General features: G+C 48.1%; 1 protein-coding gene across 2 annotated transcripts in view; it reads left to right on the forward strand.

Annotated features, from left to right (window-relative positions):
- Positions 1-17011, forward strand: part of CEP41 (centrosomal protein 41) — a 41653-nt gene that overhangs the window by 14810 nt on the left and 9832 nt on the right. Inside the window, exons 1-8 of one of the 2 annotated variants that reach the window (XM_037889404.2) lie at positions 1618-2021; positions 2870-2933; positions 6674-6721; positions 12095-12156; positions 13307-13376; positions 14392-14536; positions 15854-16020; positions 16491-16558. In XM_037889404.2, the coding sequence (XP_037745332.1) occupies positions 1989-2021; positions 2870-2933; positions 6674-6721; positions 12095-12156; positions 13307-13376; positions 14392-14536; positions 15854-16020; positions 16491-16558 (657 nt within the window). In that variant the 5' untranslated portion in view covers positions 1618-1988. Of the gene's footprint in view, positions 1-1617; positions 2022-2869; positions 2934-6673; positions 6722-12094; positions 12157-13306; positions 13377-14391; positions 14537-15853; positions 16021-16490; positions 16559-17011 lie in introns of those variants that run through there. The other variant, XM_043521143.1, reaches the window with a different exon arrangement.

Raw genomic sequence — 17011 nt, forward strand, 5'->3', positions numbered from 1 at the left:
GGGTGCAGTGGGGGGAGTGGCAGGGAGCAGCCGTGGGGGGAGTTGGAATGGGGGGAGCGGCAGGGGACAGCCCCGAGGAAGGGGGTTTGCAATGGAGGGGGCAGCCCTGGGGAGGGCGGGTTGCGGGGGGGGGCGCAGCAGAGGGCGGCCCCAGAGAGGGGGGGTCTGCTGTGGGGGGAACGGCAAGGGGCAGCCCTGGGGAGGCAGGTTTGCAATCAGGGCAGCAGCCCTGGGGAAGGGCGTTTGCATGTGGGGAGTGGCAGTGGACAGCTCCCGAGAGGGGGGGCTGCAGTGGTGGGAGCGGCAGGGAGGGGGCAGTCCCATGGAAGAGGGTTTGTAGTGTGGGGAGTGGCAGGGGCCAGTGCCGAGGGGGGAGGGTTGCACTGGGGGGAGCAGCAGGGGGCAGCCCCGGGGCAGGGCGGGGTTTGCAATGGAGGGAGCGGCGGGGGGGTTTGCAATGGAGGGAGCGGCAGGGGGCAGCCCCGGAGAAGGGGGGAGGTTGCAATGGAGGGAGAGGCAGGGGGCAGCCCCGGGGCTGGGGGGGGGGGGGTTGCAATGAAGGGAGCGACAGGGGGCAGCCCCGGGGCGGCGGGGGGGGGGGTTGCAATGGAGGGAGCGGCGGGGCGCAGCCCCGGGGCTGGGGGGGGGGGGGTTGCAATGGAGGGAGCGGCGGGGGGCCGCCCCGGGGCTGGGGGGGGGTTGCAATGGAGGGAGCGGCGGGGGGCAGCCCCGGGGCGGAGGGGGGTTGCAATGGAGGGAGCGGCAGGGGGCAGCCCCAAGGCTGGGGGGGGGTTGCATTGGAGGGAGCGGCGGGGGGCAGCCCCGGGGCTGGGGGGGGGGTTGCAATGGAGGGAGCGGCAGGGGGCAGCCCCGGGGCTGGGGGGGGTTGCAATGGAGGGAGCGGCGGGGGGCAGCCCCGGGGCTGGGGGGGGGTTGCAATGGAGGGAGCGGCAGGGGGCAGCCCCGGGGTGGCGGGGGGGGGGTTGCAATGGGGGGAGCGGCGGGGGGCAGCCCCGGGGCTGGGGGGGGTTGCAATGGAGGGAGCGGCGGGGGGCAGCCCCGGGGCTGGGGGGGGTTGCAATGGAGGGAGCGGCGGGGGGCAGCCCCGGGGTGGCGGGGGGGGGTTGCAATGGAGGGAGCGGCGGGGGGCAGCCCCGGGGTGGCGGGGGGGGGGTTGCAATGGAGGGAGCGGCGGGGGGCAGCCCCGGGGTGGCGGGGGGGGGTTGCAATGGAGGGAGCGGCGGGGGGCAGCCCCGGGGTGGCGGGGGGGGGTTGCAATGGAGGGAGCGGCGGAGGGCAGCCCCGGGGTGGCGGGGGGGGGGGGTTGCAATGGAGGGAGCGGCGGGGGGCAGCCCCGGGGCTGGGGGGGGGGGGTTGCAATGGAGGGAGCGGCGGGGGGCAGCCCCAAGGCTGGGGGGGGGGTTGCATTGGAGGGAGCGGCGGGGGGCAGCCCCAAGGCTGGGGGGGGGTTGCATTGGAGGGAGCGGCGGGGGGCAGCCCCGGGGCTGGGGGGGGGGTTGCAATGGAGGGAGCGGCGGGGGGCCGCCCCGGGGCTGGGGGGGGGGTTGCAATGGAGGGAGCGGCGGGGGCAGCCCCGTGGGAGAGGTTGCAGGGGGGGCCGCCGAGAGGACGGACCGGGGCCAGCCACACGAGCTGGGCGCGAGCCGCTCGTGGAGGGGGCGGGGTCCCCAGAGCGCAGGGCGCCCTCGGCGGTTCTGCTGCGGCGCGAGACAGCAGCGCGCGCCGGCCCCGCGGCACAATGCGGCCGGCGGCAGCGGCGTCCCGCGTTGCCAGGTTACCATTGATCGCTGTCCGCGCGTGCCGGGCCCCACCTCCCGCTCCGCGAGCAAGGGAACGCGTGATTGGTTCGCGGCCCGGCGGCCGGCCAATGGGCGGGCGGGTTGTTGGGGGGGGGGGGGGGCTCGCTCGAGGCGGAGGGGGCGGTGCTGGGGGGGCTGGTGTCACCGCTCAGCTGCCAGTTTGAAAAAATGTCGGGAAGGAGGCGCATCGGGGACCCGGAGGTGAGAGAGCGGAGCGCGGGGGCCGCGTCTGGGGCCGGGCCGGGCCGGGCCGGGCCGGGCCGGGGATCCCTGGGAGGGGGCTGGTCTGGCCCCGATCCTGAGGGGAGTGAGAAACGAATCCCATGGGGCGGGGGCCCCAGGGGCCGCGCTGGATGATCCCGGGGGGGGAGGTGAGAAATAAATTCGTGGGAGGCGGGGAACAAACCCTGAGACCTGGGGGCTGGTCCTGGGATTGGTGCTGGATGATCCTGGGGCGGGGGGGGGGGGGGTGATGAAGCCCCTGGGCGGGGGAGCTCAGGGCAAGGGGGCTGAGGCTGGATGATCCCGGGAGAGGGGCTAGAGGTGGAACCAGATTCAGGCAGGAATCCCACGGGTCCCTGGAGGAGCTGGGAGAGGTTTCTGGGGGGAGGACGGTGAACATTGCCAGCAGACGGGGGGGGGGGGAGCGTTGGAGGGAGAATCCCCTGGGGGGCCCTGTGCTGCGGCCTCTTTGTATGGGTGAGGGGGAGAAATTATACTGTGGGGGGATCCTGAAATGGAAGTTGAGAGCTTAAAGCGTTTTCCTTCTTTTACCCCAGAGCAAGGGGCCTTCAGGTGTTTCACCATCAAACAAGCTTGCTGACTGAGGTACTGAGGCCATTTAAAATGAGTTCAGGCTTTCTCTGGCTATAGTTATCTGTAAGGGATGTGGGGCCCAGCTCTGTGTCCCCCCGTACACATTTTTTTCTACAGCTGTTTAGGGCCCTTCCAGAGAGACTGGTTGAAGCAATCTCACTAAAGGGCTGCAGCACCTGCAGCCAATACATGGCAACATAGTCAAGGCCTGTCTTTTTTCCACCCCTAAACAGTGTTTGACCAAAAGAATTCCACAGAATCCTAAATATCAACACATAAAATCTCGCCTTGACACAGGTAAGTGAAAATATCACCTTGTGTAAGAATCAGCTAATCGGATGTCAAATTATACCCAAGTATGTTATGTTACACCTCTAATTGCCTGTGTTCAGCCAGCTATTTAAAATTTGCACTGAAATAACTTCAAATTTTTTGTCATAATTGGAGCCTTTCAACTGACTGTTGATGTCAGACCCTTGATGTAACAGTGCTCGGTAAAATTCATGGCCCTGACTTTTCTAGTGTATCCTTTTTATAGATGCTATTGTTTTACCCATGATTTGAAATTACAGCTAGTATTTTAATGGCCCCTGTTAGATTTCCCCCTTCCATTTCCCCATCCTTTTCCTTGCTAACACAGAATTATATTTTGTGCATTTCATGTGACTTGTCTGATGATTTTTTAAATGTCTTAAGTAATGATGCTTCCACCACTTTCCCTTGTAAATTATGCCACCAGTTAATAGGTTCCTGTTAATTTTTTTCCTGATTATACAACCTAAACTTTTGCTCCTTCATTTTCATTCCACTACAACTAGTTATGCCCCGTTGGACCATCCTAAGTTATTTTCTTGCCTTGTTGTTTCACGATTTGAATACTTGTAGATATATCATGTTACCCTCTCCACTATCTTAGCTGTCATTTAATAGCCAGGGTCTACCTATTGTGTGATGGGTTCTTTACAACTCTTGAGTTGTAGTCTTAACGCTAGTGTACATATGTGGTCTAGTTCAAACAGGCTTTATTTTGGGGAAGTTCTGTGTATGGCATGTGTTAGAAGTTGCAGGTCAGACTAGATGACAGTCGTCCCTTCTAAAGTAAATGCACAACTGGGGGAGTGGGAGAAGGTGGGATGAGTTCCCATGTGACTGACTATAGAAGTTATGATCATATATAATCTTTAGCTGTCATGAAGTGATCCATCCCCTATCATCCAGTCCCAGCATCTGGCATTCAGAGGCCTAGGGACACCCAGAACATGGGGTTGCATCCTTGACCATCTTGGCTAATAGCCATTGATGGAACTATCCTCCTTCTCTGGATTCTTAAGAATCTAACCGTGGTCCTTTTATCTTTTCCCATTATGAAATGTCATTGGATGCTGATTCTAGGGCAGATACTCCCGAATGCATCTCCCTCAAATGAGTATAATATGCTAGAAATTATTAAAGCATCACAATGTAAGAAACAAAACAAAAGGCAGGTAAAGAATTAACTAAATGCTAGGCTAAGGGGATGGGTCTTCAATATCTCCAGATTTTCCTCTGTTAAAAGGACCCAAATTTCACACAGTCACTCCTTGACCACACAATATTTCCAGTTAACAAATGCGTCAAAGACTGAACTCTTTGACGTGTATGAGTGTCCTTTTTATCTACCTTTTCAGCCCATCTCAGACCTTGTCTTGGGAGCAATCTAAAAATCTAACCTCATTTCCCAATTCTTTTCCTCCACCACCTCATCTCTATTGTCTCAAATCCCACATCAGAACTTTCAGGATACTTCCAGAATTAGTTTTCTTCTTGAGCCTGTTTTCACCTAAATCCCTATTTGTATCTTAATTGTTTTCTTATCTTAATTGTTGTAAATGTTCTGTTAATAGTCTTCCTTTCACTCCTCTAAGGGATCTAGAATGCAGAAGCCAAGTTAACACTGGAAACAGGACTATATTGCTTAACCTTCAGTGTCTCCCTGTCCATCTCAGGATATGTCTACACTAGAAATGCTAAGCGCTGCTGTAGCACTGTAGTATAGATGCTCTCTACAGCAAAGGAAGGAGTTCTTCTGTGACTGTAGTAAATCCACCTCTCTGAGAGGCAGTTGCTAGGTTGATGGAAGAATTCTTGGCATGAAATTTTTCACAGGCCTGAGCAACGTAGTTAAGTCAACCTAACTTTGTAGTGTAGACCAGTGCTCGGGTTATGGCTCTGTCTAAGCTATAGATGCTACAGTGGCACAGCTATGGCACTGCAGCTTTGCTGCTGTAGCACTGTAGTGTAGACACTTTTGCTATGGCGACAGAAATGGTTTTCCATTGCTGTAGTTAATCCACCCCCGCAAGAGGCAGTTGCTGTCTTCCATTGACCAAGTGGTGTCTACACTCAGGCTTAGGTCAACTTAACTATGTCTCTTGGGGGGGTTTGGTGTGTGAATTTTTCACACCCCAAGCAATGTACGTGGTTCGACCTACTTTTCAGGTGGAGACCAGACCTTTGAATGAAATTAAAAAATATTCTCCTGGTAGAGATCAGACTTGCTCCATCTGACATAGTATAAACTGTGACTGTGTCCGAGGGGCTCCAGACACTTAAGATATTTATTATAAACTATGTAGGTTATGGTAGTACTTAACAAACCTTGAATACGGAACAAACACATAGAAAGACAGAGTTCCTGCCATAGGCGCTGACTTCAGCTTCTGCCAGTGGGTGCTCGACCCCCTTCTGCCCCCAGCCCTGCCCCGACCCCACCCCTTCCATGAGGCCCTGCCCCACTCCCATTCTAACCCCTTCCCCAAAGTCCCCGCCCCAACTCCACCCCCTCCCTGCCCCATTCCAACTCCTTCCCCAAATCCCGGCCCCGCCTCTTCCCCACCTCCTCCCTGAACGCGCCACGTTCCCGCTCCTTCCCCCCCACCAGAGAGGCCAAACAGTGGCCAAATGGAGGCGGGGGAGGAGGTGGGGTGGGAAGGGAGGGGAGCTTGGCTGCCGGTGGGTGCAGAGCACCCACTAATTTTTCTCTGTGCGTGCTCCAAACCCAGAGCACCCACGGAGTCAGCGCCTATGGTTCTTGCCCAAGAAACCAAAGAATCTAAATTGAGACATGAAACATCTAAACTTCAGTCCCTCTGTGAGGTAGGGGTAAGTAGCATTGGGGAAAATTCTGATTCATTAATTGGTGTAAATGAAGAGTAACTCTGGAAGTCAAGGAAGTTACTCTGCATTTACACTGGGGTAACAGAGCAGAATCTTTCGCAGTAATACTTACCCCTATGTCACAGAGTAATGAGAGAGAAAATGACTTAGAAGTAGTGGTCAGAGCCAGGAATAGAACCCCGAAGTTGTGACTCCCAGTCCCCTCCTCGAATCACATTGTAGATGTCCCAGATAACATCCTTTGTAACGATCACGTCTCCATTCTGCAAAGCATTGCCAAAACCACGTGTGCTTTTAATTGGCTGGGGAATTCTGAGTGGAACCAGTAGTCTGCACACAAGCCCTCTCGGCACTTATAAGCGTGCTGCTGTTTTGGTTGGCAGACTGTGGATGCCTTTGCATCACTTTACTGCAAATTCTTCTAATAAATTAAGTGGAATGCTCGCTGGCTTACTGCATAGCAATTAAACATATCCTTTAAAAATAAGGTTGTGCGAAACAATTTGAGTTCCTGCTAGCCACTGAGCCTCCCAAAGACCACCTCCTCCCAAGTATTTACAGGCTTAGACCTACTGAGCACTGCCCATTCCGTGGTTGCTTGCCTGCGTCAGTTCAGCCCGTTTTCTGCCTGACCTGGCTGTTCAGCTAGACCCCCTCACCATGAGAGATGTTTATTAAGAGGAGAAACTCCTTCCTTGTTCCTTTTTGGTATTGGGTGGACTCATCATGGTAAGGGGGGAGCTGGTGCAAGCATTGCTTCTCCCAGAGTTGCTAGGCTGCTAGAATCCAGTCTTCTCCCTTTATAAGCGTTTAAGCATTCATGTTATGAAAACTCTTATTATAAAAACAATCTGTTACAAAGTGCTTGTTTTCTGTTGTAGGAAACAGCCTGACCAAATACATTGAGAAATTGGAAGAGATCAAGAGAAGTGAGTAATGTATGCGGAGTGGAGGTTAACTCAAGGGGTTTGTTGAAAGGTGTACAGTGAATCCTGACCCCTTCATTGTGAGTGGTGTAATCTGCTCGTGGGACCTGTGCCCAAATCCCATTAACTATAAATAGGTGCTGTAAGCATTCAGAGGGTGTGGTGCAGAGATAGTGTACCAAAATCTCTTTTGGATGTCTACCCTGTTTCTTCATCTAGCACCTTTAATTTCCCAATGTGATTACCAAAAGCCTTTACAGTTAGGCTTTTAAATAAAGCACCAGAGCAGAGAGTTCTGGGAGCTAATCCAGAAACAGTCAGATGCCTGGTGCACATTGCATTACCGAGGACAAATGCGGATAGATTGTGGGAGGGAGGGACCAAGTACAAAGAATTCCGCAGATGGAAAAGACAAGTTCAGGACTGGCTTGGTGATGAGGGACCTTAGTAGTCTAGTACTGTTCCTGTGGTGCTGTAGACAACGATCTACGTTTATTCCTAAAGCCACCCTGGCCAGGCTTAGAAGGACATGTGTTATTTATGCCCAAACTCCTGTTTTTAGGTTGTATGTTGGCTTGTGCTCGCTTCTCCCAAAACCTTGGAAATTGTCTTTTCTTCTTCTTCCTCAAACCATAATAATTCCTTCTCTCTTCTTCCTCTCCTGCCCTTGCTCTTCTGGATTATCTGTACACCACGGCCACTAGAAGGTGACCTTACACACACTTGGACAGGTCTGCCAACCTGTGGCTCCGGAGCCACATGCGGCTCTTCAGAGGTTAATGTGTGGCTCCTTACCTAGGCACTGATTCCAGGGCTGGAGCTATAGATGCTAACTTTCCAATGTGCTGGGGGCTCACTGCTCAACCCTCTTCTCTGCCCCAAGCCCTGCCCCCACACCACCCCTTCCCCCAAGGCCCTTGCCTTTTCCCCTTAGCCTGCCATGCCCTTGCTCCTCCCCCCCATAGCCTCCTGCGCACATGAAACAGCTGATTGCAGTGGACGGGGGTGGGGGGGGAGGGCGCTGATTGTTGGGGGCTGCTGGCTGCCAGGAGGCGCTGGGGGCTGGGGAGCTGATGAGGGGCTGCTGACGTATTACTGTGGCTCTTTGGCAATGTACATTGGTAAATTCTGGCTCCTTCTCAGGCTGGCCACCCCTGTTCTATCGAGTAAAGGCAATTTTAGGTTTGATAGACAAACTGTTCCATAGGAGTGGTAGGAGGTAATTGTATTAACCATAGTGAACCTAAGCCGATTGTAAATGGCATAACTAAAATACCTCCCTCTACAGGAGCTATCTGTAATCTCTTTAGAGTTAAATGGCTTTTGTTTCTACTTCAGCTGGTTGTGTGCTTGAACTTGAGGCCTTGATTCTGATATAGTTAGACTTTTAACAGGACACTTTGTTAAAAAGTAAATGAGCCGTGTTCATCCCTGTGTAAACCCACTGAAGTCAGTGGCATTATTATGAGGTGAATTTGCCCCAGCATATCTTAACTCTGTAGATTTTGAAGCTGATGAAACCCTAACTACTCCTCACCACTTAGTGTCTTTCTGTTGCATTTCACTTAGTTTGGCCAGTGAAACTAGGCTAGTCACTGTCACTTTCTATTTCTATTTCTAGTCAGTTTTGCTTTCTTGTTCTCAATCTCCAGCACTGCTATAAATGCATGGGAAGGCAGGAAAATTATTTAAATCCAAATAACCCTGCTTTTATTGAGAGGTGAAGAAAAAAGTCACAAAACACTAAGGTCATTAGGATTTTGTATGCCCATTTTCAGGGTTTTTTAACACTATTTTATGCTGTCCCTTTAACATTATAAAGTTCAAATTACAAGGGAGATCACATATCTGAAATACAAAAGTGTTGGTTGCTGATTTGGTAAAAAAATGTTTTCACTTTTTGCTCCCTCTTCTTTGTTTTCAGTTGTGAGTCTCTTGGTAAAACGAAAAGGAAAATTATCTTGTTTCACGCTATCCTTTGTTGATCAATTGACTAAGATTTCAGTATGTACAAAGCAGTGGCAGTCCAGTGGTATCTGTACCACAAATCTTGTTGTGTTGCTGTCTTCAGTTTTAAACTCTGCTGTGAATCTAATTTCCTTTTGTGCTGAAGGCGTCTTGTTTAAATCCCAGTTCTAGAGTACAGTAGAGGTTTTCTCATCACATTTCTGCTGAATGGGCACCTTGTGTTCCTGGGAAATTTAGAAACTTTTTCCCCCTTGATTTCTCATGGATAGATGACACCAGTTGGACACAACATCAGATGCCTAGAACAGTCAATTCTCTGTCTCCTGTGTAACTTGAGAGAGTCAGATTCAATACTGTCAACCTGCTGGAAAATCAAAACTGATAAGATAGCTGAAACTCTGATTTTAGTCCTTTGAAGCAGAGACTTGAGAGAAGCTGCTGCAAGATGTGATCCATTCTTAAATATATATTGCTTCGCTCATTGCTGAAGCCCAGGGAAACAAGGCTTTGTAAATATTCAGCAGGACAGTTACAGTTTAATACGAGATCCTTGATTCATAATGTCAGAAAATCGAAATGGATCTTCCGAGTCACAGCCAGGTACGTAATGTTGATATTGCAATCAGAAGCAGCATTTTCCTGCGCTTTCTGCTGTTCAGTGCAAGTCCCCAACAAAATATTTGATATGATTTGCTCCATTTCAGATACAGATCTGGTAAAAGTGTTAGTCCTCTGAGCTCATATGAACTGCTAGGGGGTAGAACGAAGTCGTAAAGATTTGTGACAGCTTCTTTTTTTGTAAATAAACTTGGTTTGAAGAAGATTAGACACCATCCAGTAATTGCAATATGTAATTACTGTATTAGTCATTATGATACAAAAAATAAGGATCCGTTGACTCTTATACATAAGTCTTCAAAACCTTTTTCTTAAACTATAATTGGGCTTTATCTTCACTTCTTTCATCCAGACGACTGAACTGAGGGAGGGATCATCTCCGAGCCATGGCTGGGGATCTCAGCCTTGGGAGACAAATTACATTGACTTCAGGGGTTTTGAGTTTTGTTGCATCAGGCAAGAGAAGCAAAAGCTGTTCAGAAGAAAGATGTTTCCATTAGTTGAGAGTCATGTTGGTGTTTAGGACACTGGCTAATAAGAATGGAGGTGTAGGAGGTGGCTTAATGGTCTAAGCATAAGGCTTGAAACATCTAGTCTTGCTAGAACCACAAGGGTCACCCCAGTCTTTCATATGTCCAAGGTAGCTCATTTCACAGGATTTATCTTATGTGAAGATTTTTCATATGAAACTTTATAACCAAGGTTTTGAAGGCATGTTAATGGATCCCATGGTCACCTTTGTAAGAGGGCTTCAAGGTTTTACACCTGTATTTTTTTTTTCTGCTCTACTTTGGCACAGACCAGTATGGGGCACTTAGGACCTAGTAATTACTCTCCATGTTTCAACAGATCTCGTGTAGGGCAGGATGCTGAATTTGTGGACTCTTCCTGCTCTAGGGTAGTGGAAATGGCTCTGCCAAATCTCCCCCAGGAAGTGTGTGTTTGAGAGTAAGCAAATAGCGAGGATAGAGAATGTTTCAAATTGTGTATGCAAAAACTGGTGGGGATGCTCTTGGGGTCTGTTTTATGTGACTGTCAGGCTGAAAGGTGCCCTGGAGATTGAAGGGCAATTATAGGCACTGGCAATGCAAGACTTCTCCCCACTCCATATGTAGCCAGGACCTATGGATTGTGAGGGGAGTTCAGTCTCCATGGCCCACAGTCTCCATAGTCTTCTCAACCGAGAGGATGTCAGCAAGAGAGCTGACTAGTACTAATTATGTTGGTGATCTTGTGGTGTCTGCTGGGATCTGGATTGAGACTCAGCAAATTCCTTTACATAAACCATGGAATAGTCAACAGATGGTAGCAATTTTAAGTCCCTAGCAGTCTGGATTTGATAAAGGGTCTGCATTCCATTATCAGTCCCCAGCTGGAGTGAGATTTCTGGGACATGTTCTTAAAATTATTAACATCCTTCTGATGGTGATTCCCTGACCTGTGACTTCAGTGGGGAAGAAGTAAAGAAATGGAGGAATGATTGGCCCTATTTTGGTTTTCTTAAAGGGCTACAGCCCATAGAGTGTGGATGAGGGAAAGAAACATGGGTTTTGAGTGTTTAAAAAGTTGTGTGCATAATAATCTTTTGTAACAGCTGCAGACCCTAGAGACAGTAAAGCCTTATTAGGACATCTGGTGCATCCCCGCTGCCAGTGCAGGGTTGTTCTTACTGGACAGTCTCCAGTGTTCTGTCCTGTCTAGTTTTAAATGCCCCAAGGAAGGAGGCTTCTACAGCTTCGCTTGGGAGACTTTCACGTCCTAACAGATTCACATCAAGAAGTTCTTCCTGATATTCATCTTACATTTTCCTTTCTTACCTTTACCCCACTACTCCTCTTGTATCACACTAAAGAATTTCTCTCCTCCTTTCTATGGAGGCTTCTCTGTTCACTGTTATATTGCCCCTCTTAGTCATCTCTTAGCCAGATGATCTATATTTAGCTCTGTTAATCTTTCTTCATAAATCAATCCCTCTGATCACTTTTGTGGCTGTTAGAGAGCTTGCCTAGTCCTTACATACAATTAGTCCGATATCCTTCTGGTAACAAGGGTTCCAACCCTGAATGCGGTATCCCCGTCAGAACTGTGTAATGTTCACTTGTCTGTACTCTAGTGTCTCGTGAGACTCGCACTCTTCTGTAGATTGTCATACTGTCGTAACCAGTGGGGTCCCCGATTTGACTTTTATTGAAAATAAAGTAGAAAAACCTGAAGCATTTTCACCAATCAATTATAGTATGCAAATTATGACTTGTACGCAGCAGTTTCTTAAACTTAGACCCATCCCTTACCTCAGAATCCTTGTCATCTAACTCTGCTATAAACAACGCATGGGATAAAAATTTAGGTCGTAGGGACATTGTCGGTGGCTCAAGAGGCTTTGCAGCAGCCATGGGTTTGAACCGAACAGCAGGGGAGATTAGCTCACCGAAGGTAAGGGGGGCTTGTGGGGAAGGAGTCTGGCTGGTGCAGTGTCCTTTCTTCTCAGACCTGCCATAAGAGTGCTGAATTTGTGAACTCTTCCTGCGCTGGAGTAGTGGAAATAGCTCAACCAAACGTCCCTCAAGAAATGTGTATTTAGAGTAAGTAGGTCAGGATCTGTCCGAGGTGTAAATTCTTTTGGCCCTTCAGGTTTGTTCTGACCTTCCCATCAGTTACAGCAGCCTGTATCACCCAGAAATTCTAGCCTCTTTATAGGTTGGGTTGTGTGCTAATGGCTCTCGCTCATTCTCATCATTTTGATGCTGTGAATGGATGTGGGAAAATACATACTCTTTCTTTCTGTTAAAGATTACAGATACAAAAAAGATGAGCTATTCAAGAGGCTGAAAGTGACTACTTTTGCCCAGCTGGTACGTATGACTATTTCCCAGCTGGCTTCTGAACATTGCCTGCTTGTGATGAGGTTCTTGTTAGCCCCACTCTTATATTGTGACTAATGTTATTTTTGTTGCACTTGAAGCTTTTTCTGGAGGACAGGCTGTTGCCATTGTTCCCCTGTACACACTTGTTTTTTATATCAAGTAAATCACTTACGCCATAACTTTTAGAGGTGCTGAGCACCCTTCGCTGCAACTGAAGTCAATGGAAACTCTGAGCTGTCAGCACTTATATGGAGCTTCCGAATTAGTGAATGCTTTAGAACACTCAGTTCTGTCCATTTCTAAAATGAGTTTGTAATAATAATGCACCCTTCGTAAGGTGCTTAGAGAGTGCCTAATGAATGGGGCTGTAAGTGGTTTAAACAAAGTAGTCACTGCATGTAGTGCCCAGTTGAAATCATAACTCTAAAAGACTGGAGGGTTGTTATGTTTAGAGGTTTTTGTATGTTTCTTTGTGGAAAAATGCAACATACCAATGAAGTAAAATATTAAATGAAACAAAGCATGATCAGGAAGTACAGAAGCCAGAGAACATGGGCCAAGGTAACTAGTAAAAACCTGAAAGGGAAGACTCCTTCCCCTCCCCTTCCTAAAGTAGAACATAAATTTGCTTTGGTAGAGGCCCCCTCCTTCAATCTTTATATAGGATTAGTTCCACTACCTTCAATAGGATTACATGTATGAGTGAGGCTTGTAGGGTTGGCCCCTAATTTATGAATGCATTATATTATATTATATTAAATAAGGCTTCTTGCATGATTGCAGATTAATGCTACAAGTCTTTTTCGCTGAGCTAGTGAAGGCTCTGAAATGTGTAGATCACAATTTAGAGGTAACGTTCTATAAATGTCAGAACCCGCTATGATTTTCAAGGGATATGTCTATGGACTCTCTGGGGTCTCTTCATTCTGAAGCTGAGTGGCTTTTTGTTTTAATTAAGATGTGAGACCTCTGTGTGACGTGGGGGCATGGAGTCACATTCGCAACCTTGGCCCAACAGAGAGGATGTCCTCACTCCCTGTGTTCTGATGCGCAGAATGCTCTGATTATTTGAAAAGCCAGTGCTGCTGCCCCTGCTCCAACAAGACACTTTTACCAGGTTTATTATTATTTCCTACAGGTCATCCAAGTTGCTTCTCTATCTGATGAAACATTAGAAGTATCAGCTGAGGAGATCCAAAAGCTGGAAGGTAATGATATTTATTGTAGGAATGATGAGACGTGCTGAATTGCAGTGTTTGAACTTGAGCTGTGTCCTCTGATTCTGGAGTTCAGTGTCTTAGAAAACATCATGCTTGCAAACTCACTTGACAACTTGCTGAATTTTGTCTAATTGGAGAGAAAAACAGTTTTAGTCTGCAGCTGTTTTGCCGTGTGCTATGAGCTAATTAAGCTAAGCAGGTTTGGATCTGGTCAGTTCTTGTATAGGAAACTTCCCACTATGGCACTCTTGGGAGTAGTGTTGCTGGCCCAGTACATGGCCCTTTTATTACTGAAGCAGGTATTGCTTTTTGGATAATAATTAGAACTGAGGTCCTGAGCCATTAATGATCACATGGCCACTTTTAGAAAGATTGGGGTGCTGGCCCTACTATTGTGATCATAATTCTCTGGTACAGAATGTGTTTGGCTGATTTTCCTGGTAGTTTCCATTGGATATGTGCTTCTTTACACACTTCCTTTCAAGCCTCTTTTTAAAAAAAAAAACAAAAAAAACCCCAGAGCATCCCCCTAACCCCCTGTTCTCCTGTCTAGTGTTGCAGGTTGCCATAGGGGGCAGCATTTCAGTAGTGGGAGAAGGATCCTTATATCTAGTAGGAATGGGCCTGACTTACAAAATCAAGGTCTAGATGCAAAATTCTCCCAGTGTTCTGAGATGTGGCTCCTGGTTTTGATTTGGCCCATTACAGAGATGAAGTACTAATGGTGAAATTTAGATACATGTCCAAACTTCCCCCAAGTTAAGCCATGATGAGATCTGGGGTTTGGTTCAGGACCAGTGCTTAGATTTTTTTTTTTTTTTTAATGACTCTTTTTGGGATCCTTTGAGAGAGCATGGTGTCTTAAATGTAAGGGATTAATAACAAACACCAAATCCTGCTACACACATGCTTCCAAGAATGGAATTTGGTCTTTGAGTTTACAAATATGTGAGTCATTCATGCACAAGCAACTTACTTTTCCATTACCTTTTTGCCCTTTTAGATGGTGATACTGTTATTTCAGAAACTGATGCTGAGCTCACAGCTGGGACTAACGGGAAAGGAAGCCCCACAGAGAAGCCAGCCAGTCCAGTCCTGTTCATAAACAACACGGGAGCAGGGGAATCGTATCGGTCTACTCTGCAAAGGTACCTGATAGCAATGCACAAAGAACGGCTTTCCTCTCCCACCTACTATATTCCTCCTATTTCCCCACCAGCTGTGGTACACTCCACCTGTCCCTTCCAAATGTCTCGTATAAGAAGTCTCAGTTTTTCTGGTACTGTAGATGGCTGCTTTCATGGACTTGTCATCAATTAACAGCTAATCCCAGTGAGATCTCAAGTGACTCAGACACGATCTTTTGTCAGAATCATTTGTTTGCAAATAATTCATTGTTGCACTTCTAGTCATTGCAAAACATCCCCAGTAGCATGTTCTGTTTGGAGTTAGAAATCCTAACGCCACAGACTTGGGGTTGCAGTGGGAGGCAGAGCTTTTCAGGTTTGAATCCTGGCCTGGATGGTAGGGACTGGAAGCTGTTACCATCTGGCAGCTGTCCAGTGACCGACCTGAAATGAGATCGTGTGACTCAGTCCAAATCCTGCTGTTCAAGAATCTGCATTACAAACTGCCACCACCAAACTAAAACTAATGTGTCCTTGTTGATGGTCTTAATGGAAGTGCTAGTGATTGGATCATGGAAATTGAGCTCTCGTCTTTTCTAGATGTGGTCCCTTCCAGGTCTGAGGCATATTAGAAAGAAGTAGGGGGGAATCTTGTACCACCACTACCCATAGTCTGTCTGGGTTAATGGAGGATTTGATCTCCAAGGCTGTCAGGCTGGTACCTTGTGTATCTTGACTATCAATCAGCCTATCTTGAATAGGACCCAGTGGTATGATCACCATGTAGATCTTCACTCTTGAGCATCTCGCCTCCAGCTTGGTGATGGCATGTACAATCTGTGCAGCATGCTGCTTGCAGAGAATAGGCAAATAATTTACTGTGAATGAACTACCAAAATCTCCATTTTGGTAACCTACTGAAGTACTAGAACTTTCAACCACTCTCCCCTTAGCAAATGATGCAGCACACTCTTTCAGAAAACCTTCTCTGAAAGGGGCCTTGCTGTGTTTCAGAGGTACTGAGTACTCCCAGACCAGCCGCTGAGACTGTGGGAGTGCAGAACCTCTGAAAATAAATATCCTAGATTTTTAAGAAGTAATCGTAAGGAAAAATCGTAAAATCTGATCTCTAGCTGTTCACTTGACTCCTTAAGTTTATTAATGAATTTTGAAGAAAGGTGGGAATAGCCTTTTCAATAGTCTTGTGTGATAACTTGTTGTGTTAGGTTGTGAATGGATCAGAAAGAAACTGAAAAGTATCCTGATCTTAATACAGAGGAACAGAAGTGCTTACAGAAGGAGAACTTGCATCAAAATCTGCTTTCTTTCCTTTTGTAGTGTGATCAGTGGTGTAGGTGAACTAGACATAGGCAAAAACCTGCGGAAGAAACCTGATGCTAATGCTAAAGACTCTAACACTAAAGATCAGCCTTACCCCGACTGCCCGTTCCTGCTGCTTGACGTACGAGATCGAGATGCGTATGACCAGTGTCATATTGTTGGAGGTAAGGGAGGGAATCACTGCAGGATTCTCTGAACCTCGATCAGTGTCAGCTGCTTGCATAATACGTTCAACACTTCTTGCCCCAAAGATGGGCCTCAATGAATGCAGCAGGATGATCCTGCAAAATGAAAATCGAGACAGCCTCAATGTCTGTGATTAGGAAGCAAAATAAACCAACATAAGCAGAAAAGGAAACTGGCGGGGTGGGGTGTGAGGCGGGATGATGGATGGACTCCTTAGTTTGAGAGATCCCAAAGACATTGTCTCCACTATTTCTCCCAAGCAGCCACTCTTATAGCCTCTCCTCCTCCCTTCCCAAAGCACCTGGGCAGGAGAAGGGAGTAGCTGAGTTGAAATTAACCCTATCTTCACTGCAAACCAGGCCTCTGTACTCTGACAGTCCTAATCAGGTCACTCTAGGCTGTTTGGTAGCTGTTCATTCCCTAACCCCTTTTTCTTCTGTATCTGCAGCTTATTCCTACCCTATCGCAACGCTGTCTAGAACCATGAATCCTTATACGAATAGCATTCTGGAATACGTATCCTTTTTAAAGCGTGGGTGCTCTAGAGAGTCAATGTTTTGGCAAAGAAACTCCATGACTTCTGCATTGACTGAACACCGAGCCAACTCCTGCTCCCATTACATTCAATGGGAGTTTATCTGGGACTTCACGAGAGGGCATGATAGGGTCATCCCATGCTGACGGTGATTTACCTGATGTTAGGATTCTGTGTTACAGCTGTAAAATGCAGGTACTAAGCACCTGTCGTTTGCAAAGCCCACTGACTACAGTGGGAGCTGTGTGCGTGTTGCAGCTCTCAGGATTAGACCATTTTGTGCTGATGTGTGGGCCAAGACTTGAACAGCTTGGATGGCTACCCACTGCTGATGCTGAGCTGCCACACTCGTTGGCTGAGGCATTAAACGGTGCTCCGTTTGCTTCCCCACAGCAGGGGTTAGCCTTTCTCTGGAGAGTTTAGGATTAAGTGGG

Source organism: Chelonia mydas, chromosome 1 (genome assembly GCF_015237465.2).
Source record: "Chelonia mydas isolate rCheMyd1 chromosome 1, rCheMyd1.pri.v2, whole genome shotgun sequence".
Classification (NCBI taxonomy): Eukaryota; Metazoa; Chordata; order Testudines; family Cheloniidae; genus Chelonia; species Chelonia mydas.